The 15799-nt window shown below is 43.8% G+C and overlaps 2 protein-coding genes across 6 annotated transcripts; one reads left to right on the top strand and one right to left on the bottom strand.

The window, feature by feature from the left end:
* The first annotated feature begins 1650 nt into the window (after positions 1 to 1650).
* On the top strand, positions 1651 to 14169 carry ciz1a (cdkn1a interacting zinc finger protein 1a). 2 transcript variants are annotated; one of them, XM_023987682.2, is made up of 15 exons: positions 1651 to 1759; positions 2234 to 2479; positions 5002 to 5123; positions 5818 to 6008; positions 7511 to 7619; positions 7852 to 7942; positions 8113 to 8204; positions 8357 to 8427; positions 8560 to 8763; positions 9179 to 9324; positions 9502 to 9709; positions 9902 to 10036; positions 10213 to 10294; positions 10988 to 11109; positions 11247 to 14169. In XM_023987682.2, the coding sequence occupies exons 2-15, from the start codon at positions 2319 to 2321 to the stop codon at positions 11718 to 11720; spliced, it is 2208 nt and encodes a 735-aa protein (XP_023843450.1). In that variant the 5' UTR covers positions 1651 to 1759; positions 2234 to 2318; the 3' UTR covers positions 11721 to 14169. The 2 variants fall into 2 exon arrangements, with proteins under 2 accessions (XP_023843450.1, XP_023843451.1); XM_023987683.2 differs by having other exon boundaries at positions 1651 to 1777.
* Positions 13777 to 15697, bottom strand: bbln (bublin coiled coil protein). 4 transcript variants are annotated; one of them, XM_023987688.2, is made up of 2 exons: positions 15276 to 15697; positions 13777 to 15082 (listed from the first exon to the last, which is right to left on the bottom strand). In XM_023987688.2, the coding sequence occupies exons 1-2, from the start codon at positions 15361 to 15363 to the stop codon at positions 14859 to 14861; spliced, it is 312 nt and encodes a 103-aa protein (XP_023843456.1). In that variant the 5' UTR covers positions 15364 to 15697; the 3' UTR covers positions 13777 to 14858. The 4 variants fall into 4 exon arrangements, with proteins under 4 accessions (XP_023843456.1, XP_023843457.1, XP_023843453.1 ...); XM_023987689.2 differs by having other exon boundaries at positions 15285 to 15693; XM_023987685.2 differs by having other exon boundaries at positions 13777 to 15091; positions 15276 to 15681.
* Between the last annotated feature and the right edge of the window lie 102 nt (positions 15698 to 15799).

The following is a 15799-nucleotide window of genomic DNA, read 5'->3' as shown; positions in this document are numbered from 1 at the left end:
CGGGTACTATAGGCTCTAGTTTTGTCACACCTGGACTACTGTTCAGTCGTGTGGTTAGGTGCCACAAAATTACACTTGGCTCAGCACTGGGCAGCACGGCTGGCCCTTAAATGTACACGGAGACGGAGAGCTAAAAGTAACAATATGCATGTACATCTCTCATGGCTCAAAGTAGAAGAGAGATTGACTTCATCACTACTTGTTTTTGTAAGAAGTGTTGACATGCTGAATGCACCGAGGTGTCTGTTTAAACTACTAGCACACAGCTTGGACACCCATGCACACCCCACAAGACATGCCACCAAAGGTCTATTCACAATCCTCAAGTCAAGAACCGACTATGGGAGGTGCACAGTATTACATACAGCCATGACTACATGGAACTCTATTCCACATCAGGTAACTGATGCAAGCAGTAGAATCAGATTTAAAAAACAGATAACAATACACCTTATGGAACAGCGGGTACTGTGAAGACACACACACACACACACACACACACACACACACACACACACACACACACACACACACACACACACAGGCACAGACACACACAGACACGATGAGACACGCACTCTACACACACGTACACATGGATGTTGTATTGTAAGTATGCGATGGTGGAGCAGTGACCTGAGGGAACACACTAAATGTATTGGGGAAAGTGTTTTGAAATGTAATGTCATGTAATATTTTAAATTGTATATAAATGCCTTAATGTTGCAGGACCCCAGGAAGAGTAGGTGCTGTCTTGGGAGGAACCAATGGGGATCCTTAATCAATACAAATACAAATGGTGCAGGTGTCTTATTTTTTAAAGTCTATAACCATGTGTGTGAGGTGTATACTTTGGCTTCAAAGTAGATTTGTTTAAGACTACCAAGAAACACTGTCTGACCCTGACTTAGCCCACTGCAGTAAAATGTTACATGCAGTATGTTTTTCATATTGGACATACATATTGGACCGTACATCCTTTCCTGTACTTTGTCGCAGTAAAAAGCGGTCTATTGTATTCAGGTGCACTTCTGCTTTCCAGATCCACAGACTTTACACCCCCAGCAGTGTGTAAACATACATGCTACAAACCCTACCCTGTTGGGCTAATTGCTGTTCAAGGTAACCTTTGATCATCTGAAATGTCTCTTATTTCTGTGAGATCTTATTTCTGTGAGATCTATGAGATCTTTCCTATTCTTGCCATAAACCACTGCCTTGTTATTACAAATGAGAAAATCAAGACTGTGAATATAAAGTAGCTAATTTTCTAAGAAATGAACGAGAACCAAAGTCCTCTAAATGAGCAGTAACATGCTGGGGGTGTAAACTCTATGGATTTGAAAAGCAGAATTGCTCCTGAGTAGAACGGATCCCCCTTTTACTGCGACACAATATAGAGAAAATTGTGTACAGTTCAATAAATGATAGGATTACACACAACAATATGTTTTCATCACATAATATCTTATAGAAATACTTTGAATAATTCTTTGTATTATAACTAGTGTAAAATGTATTGATAATTGTGCCAATGTTCCATCATTTTCACCCAACTGTTTTATTTACAAAGTACACGGGACGGAACTTTTATTCTGAAGGATTACACAAACCAGTGACCCGGAAAAGCTTAGTTAGTCTTGCCTGCTTCACAACGATTGCAGTCTCAACGGAACAATCGCTGAGACATTTAAAAAGGCTGCAGACCGATACAAACCTGCGCGTCTAAAATAATTGAAACAATTTTTTCTGTTAAAACGTAGGTTATCGTTATATGGTAAAAAAAAAAAAAGCATTACATGTAAATACAATTTAGATAGCTACCATTGATTATTCCGATTACATAAAACAAAGGCACTAAACTAAAGCTTGCAACTAATGTAAGCCAAATAGCTAGCTATGATGCTAATGCTAGGCTAAATTGCTAGCTAGCTAAACAAACGTTATAGGGTAGATAGCTAGTTATGTTTTCCAGAGGTTGTAGACACTGACTGTAGCGTTGCTAATGCTGACTAGCTAGCTAGAAACCATGGGCAGGAACGTTAGAACATCCTCGCTAGAAAAGCACAAATAACTTACTCGCTAACGAGCTGTATTTATTATGTTCTATATAGCCAGGGAGGCGTATTTAGCTAACTGTTATGTAGCCAACGTTATACTCCGCATGATAGGTAGCTGGATTCAAGGTTTATTGTGGATCAGATAATCAAAAGCTTTTTTTTCTCTTATCAAGATTCTGAGCCGAGGTATCGACGATAGGCTTTTCTGCAAGCAACCACGGACAGTTAACGTTAGCTAACACGTTACTGAACGCCGAGATGTTTAACCCACATCACCACCAACAGCACCAACAACAGCAACAGTTTCACCATCATCTGCGGCAGCTTCAGCAACTGTTCCAGCACCAGCCCCCCCCTCCACCGCCTCCACCGCAACCCCAACCATCGCACCATGTTCCACATCACCACCAAAGAGGACGGTAAGAAATGTGAACCCGAGGTCGTGGATATAAGGCCCTAAAACTGACTTGTTAGCAACAGTTGCTAAAATCAGACAAGCAGTAATATGTTTAGCTTGGATTACATTTGCCAGGGGTGCGTTCAGTCAAATATGATCTAGATATATCTTCCTCTGGTTCAGTTCATTCAACGTTGCCTAACTGTTTTAGACGAGCTTTCCCAAACGCTGCAAACCATTCTACAGGGGGTGCGTTCAGTACAAGAGAACGGTGTTTAATAATACGGAAACGACAATACTGAACAACCAGTTCAAGAACGGTGTGATTATGGTGGCCCAGAGGGAGATGTGTTTGGTGTGTGCCGCATTAGTTTTGCGATTTAAAATGGTCACACACAGATTGATCAGGCCACACCCACCAAACGGGAGTAGAAGTACCTCAAAGGCTGGGTTGTAATCATTAAACCAAAGAAACATAAGCAAGTTAATATTGGACAAATTCAGATAGGCCCCTCCCTGTTTGGTTCCTAGTGAATACACCCCTGTTGAAGAACAGTGCGCACCATTTTGGGGAAACTTGTTGTTCAGTACCAATGGATGCTGCTGTGGGGAGGAAGGTGTATACATCTGCATTGGTTGCTGTTTGGGGTTTTAGGCTGGGTTTCTGTATAGCACTTTGTGGCAACGGTTGATGTAAAAAGGGCTTTATAAATACATTTGATAATAATGGCTGGAACGGAGCCAATGGAATGGCAAACACATCCAGCCATTACCACGAGCCCATCCTCCCCAATTAAGGTACCACCTGTGTAGAGTACCAACCGTCAGGCGACGTAGCAAACGTTGAATCGAACTGAATGTACCCCAGGATTGTGTTCAATATGACAGAACTGTGTGAAACAGTGAATTCACACAGTTATGTCGTAGGCCACATATTGCCACACACACCCACCAAACAAGAGCAAACATACCTCAAAGGCTGAAGAACGGTGCGCATCGTTTTAGGAATGCTACAAACCGTCACACTACTTAGCAAAAGTTTAAGCAAACTGAACGCACCCCGGTATCAAAGACAATTTTTAAATAAAGGGGCCTAGAAACTCCTAATCCAATAGAAATCCCTGATCACGCTTGTAGACGATGTCATGGCAACGTAAGTTGGCCAAGCTCATGCGCAGAAACACATGCCATCGGTTCTAACAGTCATCTTGTGCTGAACTGCACATGTGCAGGCCGTTAAATCAGTCACTCAAAAGTGTCCGTTTGTCACTTTCACAAGGTTGTAGTACAGTTTCAGCTACTTAAGACTGGCTCGAATCTAGGTTTTGCTAGTGCTGAGCGATTTTAGTGCTTTTTGAGGTAGTTTCGGTTCGATAATTAAAAAAGAATCACAGTTCGATTTCAATAAAAATGTTTTACGTTAAATGCACTATGCATTATGTGGGATGAATGCTGAACAACAAAAAATAAAACAATTCGTAATATGTCGCATGATGGTAGTGACTGCCCATTAGTGCTTATCAATTATTAACCATCATTTATTCACATTACATTTCAGTTGTGTATATTGCATTTGTTTTATTTGATGAGTTTATTTAATTCCAAGTCATCTCATCTCTATAGAGCTGCTGTCTGACAAAATTACTATTTTTAGTAGTTCATCAAAATAAATATGACTGCTGAATGCCAACTATCAATCACTTAATCGTGTATTTTCAGGTAGAGATAGCTCGCGAAGCAACTGCTCTCTATCCCTCTCAGTCGTGCATTCTTCTCTCCATCTCCGTGTCTGCTCCACACAGACTGGACCAGTAGACGTGCAATGGATTCTGGTCATTGTAGTTAATTACCATGTTTTCTGCGCTGAACTATGTCTAATATTGGCCTGTTGGAAACTACAACTTGCTATTACATCGCACAGTTCGGGCTTGCGCTGTTTGATCGCTAGGGAAACTGCATTGCGCTGACAGAAGGAAGAAAAAACAGAACAAAATGGATTTCAAATAATTGACTGATGTCTGTCAATTCGTTGTTTAACAAACGAAAATAACGAACATTTTGGTTATTCACTCAGCACTAGGTTTTGCCATTTTAGATTTTGAGAAAATTAACAACTGACACATTTTTCACTTCTCCTATTGACTTGCCAAACCCCAGTTTGGTCTGCTTCGTGATGCGTTCCCGGAAGTATCACGATATTGGGCCTCTGGGTTTAGAAACTCTGTGCCAGTATGTTTGCTCCCGTTAGGTGGGTGTGGTGGGGTGTGGCCTGATCATGTGTGTGACCATTTGCAAAACTTGTGCAGCACACACCCTCCCATAATCACAACGTTCTTTGACTGGTCATTCAGAACAGTATCGTTTCTATTGAATTAAATGTTGCACACCTTTCTTTCCTGCTGAACGCACCTCACATTTTCTTTGTATAAATAGTATTTGTTATTGAAAATTACACTGGCCAACTGTTCCAAACTCTGGGGCTGTATTATGTTTAGATATAAATACTGCTTTGTAATTAATGCCCATTGGCTCTGTGATCACCAGGGCCATGGCTGGACCAGGCCCTGCTCCTCCACCTCCTCGTATGGTCAACCTGGCTGCCCAGGCCACCATCATCGCCCCCAACCCAATGTTACAAGGGGCTCTAATGATGCAGCAGATGCAAGGTGAGAGCATTTCAGAATGTCAGCAAATGTACAGACAAGTAGATTGACATATGTTTCCAATATGGTATCACATCTTTATATCTACGTCGCTGATGTGTACGTGCAAAAGGGCTCCCGAGTGGCGCAGCGGTCTGAGGCACTGCATCTCAGTGCTAGAGGCGTCACTGCAGACCTGGTTTGATTCCAGGCTGTATCACAACCGGCTGTGATTGGGAGTCCCATAGGGCAGCACACAATTGGCCCAGCGTCATCCGGATTAGGGTTTGGCTGGGGTAGGCCGTCATTGTAAATAAGAATGTGTTCTTAACTGAGTTGCCTAGTTAAATAAAATTTAAAAAATACATTAAAAGCTGTATGAGTCTCTGCACTGTTAACACTTTGTTTTTATTGCAGTTCCATTGATTTGGTGTTCCTTATCGCTCCAAAGGCCACCTGATAGAAACTATGACCCCATTTAGAACTTTTTCCTCATAATCATCCCCCATCTCTGCCTCTCCCACCTCTCTCCTTTCCTCATACTCATCCCCCATCTCTGCCTCTCCCACCTCTCTCCTTCCCTCATACTCATCCCTCATCTCCGCCTCTCCCACCTCTCTCCTTCCCTCATACTCATCCTCACCTCTCTCCTTCCCTCATACTCATCCCCCATCTCCGCCTCTCCCACCTATCTCTCCTTCTTTCTCTGGCTTTCCAGGTAGCATGCGGGGCTTTACAGCGAGCGGGCAGCAGTTCACCCAGTTCTTTGCTGCGGGGTCCCGGTCCTCTCTCCTGGGGCCTGTACCCATGGGCATGTCCATGAAGAACCCCCACATGGGCTTCCCTGCCCGACACTACCATCCCCACACCCGCTACTACAACAACAACAACAACAACAACAACAACAATGTAATCACAACCTCTATTTAATTATGGAGAACTACAAGGCACTGAGCACCCACTCTGAGCAGTTTCTGGTTGACTAGCTAAAAGTTCTACTTGCGTTTTAGTCTGAGTTGTTAAGATTGCTTTGATTGTCTTGAAACTGTGGAACAATGCTATGAGGCTTAAAGGGAAAATCCACTCAAACTATCCTTTGGTATTTTTTACATTAGTCCACTGTTTGATACATTGCCAAAATGTTTTGCGTGTCAGCAGTCAAGTTTTCAAGATATTGGACTTTCAAGAAGCAAAGTGTCACCTGCCACATCATGATTAGGCAAAATGCGTATACAGTGCATTCGTAAAGTATTCAGACCTTTTCCACATTTTCTTACGTCACAGCCTTCATCTAAAATTGATGAGGGAAAAACAATTTAATCTAAACACAATACCTCATAATGACAAAACAAAAACAGGTTTTTAGAATTTCTTGCAAATTTATAATAATAAAACCCCCCTGAAATATCACATTTCCGTAAGTATTCAGACCATTTACTCAGTACTTTTTTGCAGCACCTTTGGCAGCGATTACAGTCTTCTTGGGTATGATGCTACAAGCTTGGCACACCTGTATTTGGGGAGTTTCTCCCATTCTTCTCTGCAGATCTTCTCAAGCTCTGACAGGTTGGATGGGGAGCGTTGCTGCACAGCTATTTTCAGGTCTCTCCAGAGATGTTGGAACGGGTGCTAGTCCTGGCTCTGGCTGTACATTCAAAGACTTGTCCCGAAGCCACTCCTACTTTGTCTTGGCTGTGTGCTTAGGGTCGTTGTCCAGTTGGAAGGATAACCTTCGCTCCAGTCTGAGGTCCTGAGCACCCTGGATAAGGTTTTCATCAAGGATCTCTCTGTACTTTTCTCCGTTCATCTTTCACTTGATCTTGATTAGTCTCCCAGTCCCTGCTGCTGAAAAACATCCCCACAGCATCATGCTGCCACCACCATGCTTCACCGTACGGATGTTACCAGGTTTCCTCCAGACGTGACGCTTGGCATTCAGGCCAAAGAGTTCAATCTTGGTTTCATCCGACCAGAGAATCTTGTTTCTCATGGTCTGAGAGTCTTTAGGTGCCTTTTGGCAAACTCTAAGCAGGCTGTCGTGCCTTTTACCGAGGAGTGGCTTCCGTCTGGCCACTCTACCATAAAGGCCTGAATGTCGAGTCTCATAGGAAAGGGTCTGAATACTTAAATATGGTATCTGTTTATTTTTAATACATTTGCAAAAATGTCTAACCCTGTTTTTCACTTTGTCATTATAGTGTATGTTGTGTCGATTTGATAAAGAAAATGTTTATTTAATCAGTTTTAGAATAAGGCTGTGAAGGGATCTGAATAATTTTTGAATGCACTGTTATACTGAAATGCTCAAATAACATTTCTTAGTCCACTATACCTGTTTCACACGTTAACTGTTGCTGATTGCTGAGGGGGCAGTTGATTGTTTGATCAAATGGCTCACCCTGTCCGTGTAGGACTATGCTTCACGGTACCCGGATAGAAAGAGGGAGCAGAGAGCCGTGGGGAGCACAGATAACCAACCTGCAGCCAGCAGGACCCTGCCCAATGACAAGACTCTCAAAGGTAGGACCGTACCTGAACACTCAACACCTGCTAGCAATGCCTGCTAGTACTAGTGTTAATTTGGTGTCTTTTCTTTAGATCTAGTGAAATCTCAGAAGCATGAAAAGGGTTTGGTTTTTTGGTTGCTTGCTCTTTTCTTATGTCTCCTTCTATGTATGTTTTTTGAGTGGGTGTGAAACAGTCAATATGTGGTTGGAACAGTAGATAGCCTTGTGTCTCCCTCTCCCTGCAGATGGAGGAGTGGGAAGGCCAGATGGACAGGCACGGCCCTCAGTGCAACCTGAGCCCAAGGAGCCAGCACTGAAGAAGCAGAGGACAGAGGGGTAAGTAACACTGTTTTGACTTTAGAAAATATCTCAAGTTCTAGAGCAGTTGTTTTGTTTACGTACCTATTCAGACTACACTTAACTGAGTATCCATGTGTTGAGATGAGTCCTTGGAGGGTAGCAGCTTGTAGTGACATGTATCCCCTCCCTGTTCCTTTCTGTCTCAGGTCAGAGGAGACTGTGGAGCAGCCTCCGGAGACAGATGGGGTCCTAGGTGCAGCAGTGCATCAAAGCCCACCAGATGACAGCCAGCTTGAAGGTGAGTGGTCTCGTATACCATCCTAGCCCTTCCATTCCAGCAGCACTTCCACGCCTCCTCCTCCCACCCAGCTACAGCACTGGCCTTTCACATGAGGCCTGGTGGGACTAGTGCTGCCCTTATCTCACCTGGTCTCTCGCTTCCATGAACAGACTGTTTCATTCTGGAGGAGGACGGGAGCACGGCTGGTCCAGAGGCACTAGAGGAAAGCAGAGCAGCCAAGGTGAGTTTTATCATCGTGCTTTACTGAAGACCAAACTGTCAGTGTAATGCTAGATCAGACAGATGGCACCTGATTTCTGCTCCCAAAGTGATATCATGACCTGCTTTAAGGGCCCTCCCTGTTTATGAGCAGGTCCAGAGTGGAGTGTCGGCCATGCCAGCCTCTGAGCAACTGAGTGGTGAGCGCCAGGCATTTACACCAGGCCTAAAGGATATGGCAGAGGGCAAGGCTGCCTCAGGGGTATTGGAAGGAGGGCAGGAAGAGGGCAAGGAGGGGGGTGATGCTGCAAACAAGTTCTATTGCTACATCTGCACTATCACCTGTCACAACCAGCAGGTAGCGCAAACACACACACACACACACACACACACACCCTGAGGGTGTAGAGTGAAATGTGTTTGCTTTTGGATGGTCCAAGGCAAGCACTCAGCTCGACGTATCCGACAGAGGAATCACTCTACCTCATCTGTCTGTATCCCTCTCTCCATCTCTCTGTATCATTCTCTCTCTGTATCATTCTCTCTCTATCTCTCTGTATCATTCTCTCTCCATCTCTCTGTATCGCTCTCTCTCCATCTCTTGTACGCTCTCATCTCCATCTCTCTGTATCGCTCTCTCTCCATCTCTCTGTATCGCTCTCTCTCCATCTCTCTGTATCGCTCTCTCTCCATCTCTCTGTATCGCTCTCTCTCTATCTCTCTGTATCGCTCTCTCTCTATCTCCCTTTCGCTCCATCTCTTTTCGTCATTAGGACTTCCAGAGTCACATGAACAGCCTGGTCCACCAGCAGAGGATGATGGAGATCCAACACATGTCCAGTGCCTGTCTGGTCACCTTGATGCCCCGCGTCCAGGAGTCACTGCAGGGAGGCCGCAGGGACAGCTCCTTCAGGGACGGGTCAGTACTAATGCACGTCATTAGGCACCATATGGATGAAAACTGACCCAAATAGGAAGGGTCTGTCTAAACTTGTCCAATAAGAAACACTTGCTTTCCTTTTCCATTGCAAAATGTTTTGCTACGGTCTATGAATACGACCCTGATGGTCCTCAGAGCTGTGTGTGTTTAACACAGAGAGAAGAGACCCGGCCTGCAGCGTTGGTGTGCCACCTGCCAAATCCACTACACCAGTACAGTCATGGTGCACCGCAGGACCAGTGAGCACAAGCTGACCAGCCGCACCTCCAACCCCTCCTGTACCGTCTGCAAGAGGCACTTCAGGAGCCCATGCCTGTTCCTGGAGCACATGCAGTCCCAGGAGCACAAGCAGAGAGTCGACGAGGTGTGTCCGCCGGTCTACTCATCTCTGCCTCGGCAGCTTGTAAATCCATTCAATTGATTTCCTTTTTCGCGTCCCAGATGGCGCCCTATTCCTTATATAGTGCACTAACTAGGGAATAGGGTGCCATTTGGGATGCAACCCTTGTCAGCTATCCCCCCTCTTATTCACTGTTCTGTGCTCCTCCCACGACAGCTTCGGGAGGAGAGAGGGCCAGCGGCCTTAGCTGAACTGGTTGCCATGGATGAACAGGGCTGTTTTGTAGATGACGGAGAAGAGGGGGAGGAAGAGGACGGAGAAGATGGTGAACAAAGCAGCTCCCATGGAAAGGTTAGGCGTCTGCTCGTACATGCTTTGTCGTTCCTCGCTCTTTCTCCCATGCTCACGTTCACTTTGTCACAGGATCCATACTAGAGACATTTTGAAGTGTTCTTCATGAAACTTCTGTATGTGGTCTCTTGTGTTGGTTTCCATCTATTTGGTCATGTGTGTCTTTGGTGTGGCAGGAGGGCTGGCCTACCCAGATGGAGGTGGCTTTACTGGAGGACATAGATGAAGATGAGGAATATGACCCTGACACGGTGTACGGTGAGTGACACACTCTACCAGGGGTCATTGTTTTTTTACCTTTATTTAACCAGGTAGGCCAGTTGAGAACAAGTTATCATTTACAACTGCGACATGGCCAAGATGAAGCAAAGCAGTGCGACAAAAAACACAGAGTTAGACATAAACAAACGTACAGTCAATAACACAACAGAAAAATCTATGTACAGTGTGTGCAAATGTGGAAGAGTGGGGAGGTAGGGCAATAAATAGGCCATGGAGGCGAAATAATTACAATTTAGCATTAACACTGGGGTGATAGATTTGCAGATGATGATGTGCAAGTAGAGATACTGGGGTGCAAGAGGGTAAGTAATAATATGGGGATGAGGGAGTTGGATGGGCTATTTACAGATTGGCTGTGTACAGGTACAGTGATCAGTAAGCTGCTCTGACAGCTGATGCTTAAAGGTAGAGAGGGAGATATGAGTCTCCAGCTTCAGTGATTTTTGCAATTTGTTCCAGTCATTGGCAGCAGAGAACTGGAAGGAAAGGTAACCAAAGGAGGTGTTGGCTTTGGGGATTGTCTCACCACACACCACTCACTGTCTTGAAAAGCCATTCCGAATAAAATCATTTATCAGTTCATGTTATTTGTATATTGCACATTATGATTTTGTCATGTGCCATTCCATTTTCATTGACTAACAGTACCTCTCTCTGCTCATCTCCCAGGTTCTAGCTTTGTGGTTCCCGTGGCTGGGTTCCTCTGTAGAATCTGCCAGCACTTCTACCATTTTGAGTCTTCAGCCCGCCACTCGCACTGCAAGTCACTCAAACACTTTGAGAACCTCAAGGTTGGTTGTATAATCGCACGTACTGTGTATGAATTAAGACGCTACCCACACAACATTTACGGGTTTGCCTATAGTTGTCTGTCTGTTGCAGTCATCGCCGTTAAATCCTATACGCTTGTGCCTTCTCTCCCCTACAGAAGTACAGGGCCTTGCGTAGCCAGACGGATGGGACATTGGAACCTACTTCCGTGGATGGAGATGCAGGGTGTGACAGTAACCACAGCCTGCCTTCAGAGGTCCTCGGCAGCCCTGCCTTACTGCCGCCCACCACCACGCTGAGGCCCCCTCAGCCCTGCCCTCAACCCCAGGACAACACTCCCTCAGCCTCATCTTTATCCCAGCAGCACCTCGCCACTACCAGCACCCCTACCACCAGCAGCACGAGGGGGACCCTGGGCCAAGCCACCCCAGAGCAGCAGAGCCTAGCTGGGCCTGAGGACAAGGAGGAAGAGCCAACCCTAGACCTAGGACCAGTCACAGAAGATACCGAGGAGGAGCCAGTCACGGGAGAGACGGAAGAGGAGGCAGCTGCCCAAGAGGAGAAGCTGGGCGGCGGGAACGCAAAGGAGGGATCCAAAAGAAGGTCCGGGAGGACAACACAGAGACGTTGAGAGAGTGGAAGAAAAAGATTATATCCAGTACAATCGCTACCCTAGGACAGGGTCGGTTAGTTTGGGACAGGATCCCCCACCTCCTTTTCTGTATAGCTCAATAGACCAAGAAAAGAACACCCTGGCAACTCAAAACCAGTGGTCCCTCCTGGCATATCTAGGTGTTAATTTTTTTTTATAACACAACCACAACTAGATACAGATGTATTTCTAACAGGCGTTCAGTTAAACCTGACTGAAGAGGAGAACCATCGGGAAACAACGTGTGGATGTTTTGTGTTTCTATCATAGTGTTGAAAGGGTCCAGTGAAAACAAAGGTCAAGCTTAGTTCAACAACACGTTGTGTTCAATCTAACTCCGTAACACATTGTAGCCAAGTTTAGGAAGGGAATGGTGTTGTTTTAGTCCAGGCATTTCCCATAAAGCTAACAATGCTTTGTCAAGCTTTTAGTAAGACTTAGAATGTAGCATTTTAGCAGTTGACTTTTATCTGAGGAACAAAACAATGTGAGGGGGGTGGGAACTAAACGTTTAAAAAGTAAACTGTACTTTTGTTTGAATGTCGAGTAACGATGAACCTTGATTTGATCCTAGCTTTGTTGAAGTGTTACTGTCCTTGACATTTTTTTACACAAACTGTAATGGAGATTTCTTGGGATGTATTAGCAGGCGAGGGGATATGTTAGAGGGGGGTTTCAAAGTGGATTAGTCCTAACTGCTTTGTCTATTTTGCTCAGATACACCGTGAGCTACTGTTTTCCCATCGTCACTGTACTACTAAAGCCATTCTGACTTGTTTAGCTCTTTAACCCCGTGGTTGCTGCCTAAATCCCACTGGTGTTGTGCCTAAGTTGCACATGAACCTCCAAAAGGCTGAGCTATAAGCTCATATGGCTTTGTCAAGACTGGGAGAATTTTAGGTCAGTAGTGTTTCTGCAATGTTAGGAAGCAGTACATGCTTTTAGTGAGCCTTAGAATGTAGCTTCTCTTACTGAAAGTCTCATAATGTTGTGAAAGTGCTGGAGTAGACATCCTAAGACCATAAAAAGTTCCTTTTTAGATGTGACTCCGAAAGGGAGAACAAGTTGGCTGAGAACAGATCCTCTTTGCCATAGTTTGTTCTCAACTGAGAACTAGTTTTATGCAAAGGTAAGTGATCACTTATATTTTTCCTCAGTTGGAAGCATTAGGTCTACCTATTGCCAGTTGATACGTTGGGTGGATTTCCAACGTCTGTCACCCCATTAATATTTACCATTCCAAATGTCCTGCAATGTTGCATTAACATAGTTTACACATCACAACGTGACACTAAAAGAGTTGAGTAGTATTGTGCTTGTTTTCCAACCTTTTAAATTGCGTTGTAACTTCATTATTTTTTTCACATCTTGTACGCTCCAGTACACTTGACTAGTAGAGTCGTTTTCATTGGAGTAGAACAGTCTGTACAAGAATTGCATGGCAGCGTTGTCACCTTTCAACTGGGTAACCTAACATCAAGGTTATTATCAACACCAATGAAGTGGAATGATAGGACTTTTGAGTTTTTCCTAACCATGAGACATGCCTGGGTGAAACTCAGGGCCCTAACTGGCCAGGAAAAACCTTTGGCCCCTGGCATGGAGAATGAAGTGTCTTTTCCCCAGTGATAGTCAATTAGTGTAGCAGACTAGCAGTTAAAGAAACTGATAACCAGCAGCTCTGATTTTGAAGAGCACCAATAGAAGGAATGGGATGATTCACCAGCTTGTGATCTCAAATTAAATGTTATTTGTCACATGCGCCAAATACCACGGGTGTAGACTTTACAGTGAAATGCTTACTTATCAGCCCTTCCAAACAATGCAGAGTTAGAAATAATAGTCCAAGAGGAATAAAATACACAAGAATGGAGATCTATTCATGGTTCTTCACAAGACATGGATAGGCATTTGTCACTGATCTACTGGTGAGGAGACTTCTCTACCTGAATATAGGATGTTTAAGTTGTAGACAGAACTACACAAAACTAAAAGTAATGTAGCACTCCACAGATAAGTCATCAATCACAGCAAGTTGAAATAGACACTTTATTTTCTTCTTTTGAGGAGCATGTAAGGAATCAATCTTTCCCTTCCAGATTATACTTTAAGTGAATTGCCAGTTGTTTTATTAGTTAACCTGCACAGAGGAAGCGCAGATACATATTGGTTTTGATGAAGGTAAGTGCAGTTGTCTGCTAGATTATCTGGTTCTGGTCCCACTGAAATATTACAGGACCAGAGCGTGATGAAATTTCAAACAAAGCTGTATGTTTCTTAATGTATTTTTATTCAACAAATGACAAACTCGGATGAACAAAATAGTTGTTTTCTAGCAGCTAGAAGTTTCTTGTATTTTGGGGGGATGTTTGTTTTCTGTATTGGGGTCATTTTAATTTATAAATAAAATATGACTATTGCCTCACTATTGAATATATCACACCTGTTCATTGTTTGAAATGTTTTAGAGAGCTAGTGCTTTAAGTTAGCAATTCTCAAGATGTAACAATCAGTAACATTAAATATACTGTATTTATACCTGGCTAACAAAAACAGAATAGGAAAAAGTGGAACACAGCACAAAACATGAATCTCTTGCACATCACTGAAAAACATTGACCAATGAAAGTCACATAATTTGGAATATTGCATTATTGCTGTAAAGGTAGTTTCCCCACAAAGAGGTAAATATTGACTACAAACAACCAGTTATGTCAATCACTGAGCTCATTCCACATGCTTTCACCCCATACCAAGCACGGGGATAAATAAGTACTATTGTATCAATTGACTGTATACAGGTAGCTAAACTGAAACATTAGTATACATAGTATGTGGTGGTGGATACGTGTTGGCATAAACTAATCACTTCAACACACAGAATAAACTGTCAGCTTTTGGCTAATTTGGCTTCCCTTTGCAGGAACCATCTTAAGATTTCTACAGCTGAGTGTGGATTCATAAGCACTACATGTAAGGGGCAGAAAAGGACAAACCCTATTCACACTTATCTAAGTGTTGACACACCACACAGGAACACTTGAGGAAATATGCTCATATAGATGAAAGGAATGTTGTTGATTTGTATGAGAAGCTCTCTAGTCAAGCTTTGTCCTCTCACTCTGCCTCTCCGCCCTTCTCCCCTTCAGTGGCTGGAGAATCCTGGTCTGGGAACAGTTGCTCCTCTCCTGGGGGTGTAGCAGTGGTCAGCTGAACTCTGAACTCCTGCCTGGCCTGCCGGTTAGACTCCAACAGTTCATGTAGTTTGCCATTCAGTGAGTCGTTGCGTTCCTCCAGGTCATCCAGGCAGGAGTTGATCTGATCCAGCATAGTGTTGATGGCTGCATACTCTGCCAAACGAGAGTGATGTGAGAACAGAGACGATGCAAGTCCTAACAGACAAATGCAGGCACTTTTGACTTACCTATGTAAACAGCTGAGAATGAGAATACACACACACAAACAGTATCCCTTACTCACAGGTGAAGAGATGACGCTAGATGGTGTATGATGACATTGACATCTGAAACATACCAGTATTACCTTCTTCGTTGAATTCATCTTCATCCTCAATGATGCCATCGTCACTTGGGATGTTAGGATCTCCATTTGGTCCAGACATATTGTTGCTTACGTATAATTAACTACACTAAAATGAATTAGGGAAGGATGCGTTAGCTAGCTAGGCATAGCATAGATAGTAGCTAACTTAACAACAGATGCTAGTTGACTTATATTACTATGCTCATCACCAGTGCACTTAACATATAAGAGGGGGTTCTAACACAAATTTCCGCTGAAAAAGTCAAAATGACAATCGTAATGCACAAATTGGATTTTGCTTAACTGCAACGGTTAGTGTCTTTGGTCTAAACCTGTCACGCACTGTCAGCTGACTGATAACAATATTAGTCGTCGCTAGTTACCACAACCATAAAGTCCTAAACCCCGCCCATTTATATGTATATATTTTTAAAGGATATTAAACCTAACCTTAACCAACCTGTTAACCTTATTCCTCACCCTAACCTTAAATTACGACCAAAAAGCACATTTAT

Source organism: Salvelinus sp. IW2-2015, linkage group LG5, assembly GCF_002910315.2.
Source record: "Salvelinus sp. IW2-2015 linkage group LG5, ASM291031v2, whole genome shotgun sequence".
Classification (NCBI taxonomy): domain Eukaryota; kingdom Metazoa; phylum Chordata; class Actinopteri; order Salmoniformes; family Salmonidae; genus Salvelinus; species Salvelinus sp. IW2-2015.
Note: the sequence above shows the minus strand (reverse complement) of the source record. Positions and strands in the feature narration are given on the sequence as shown.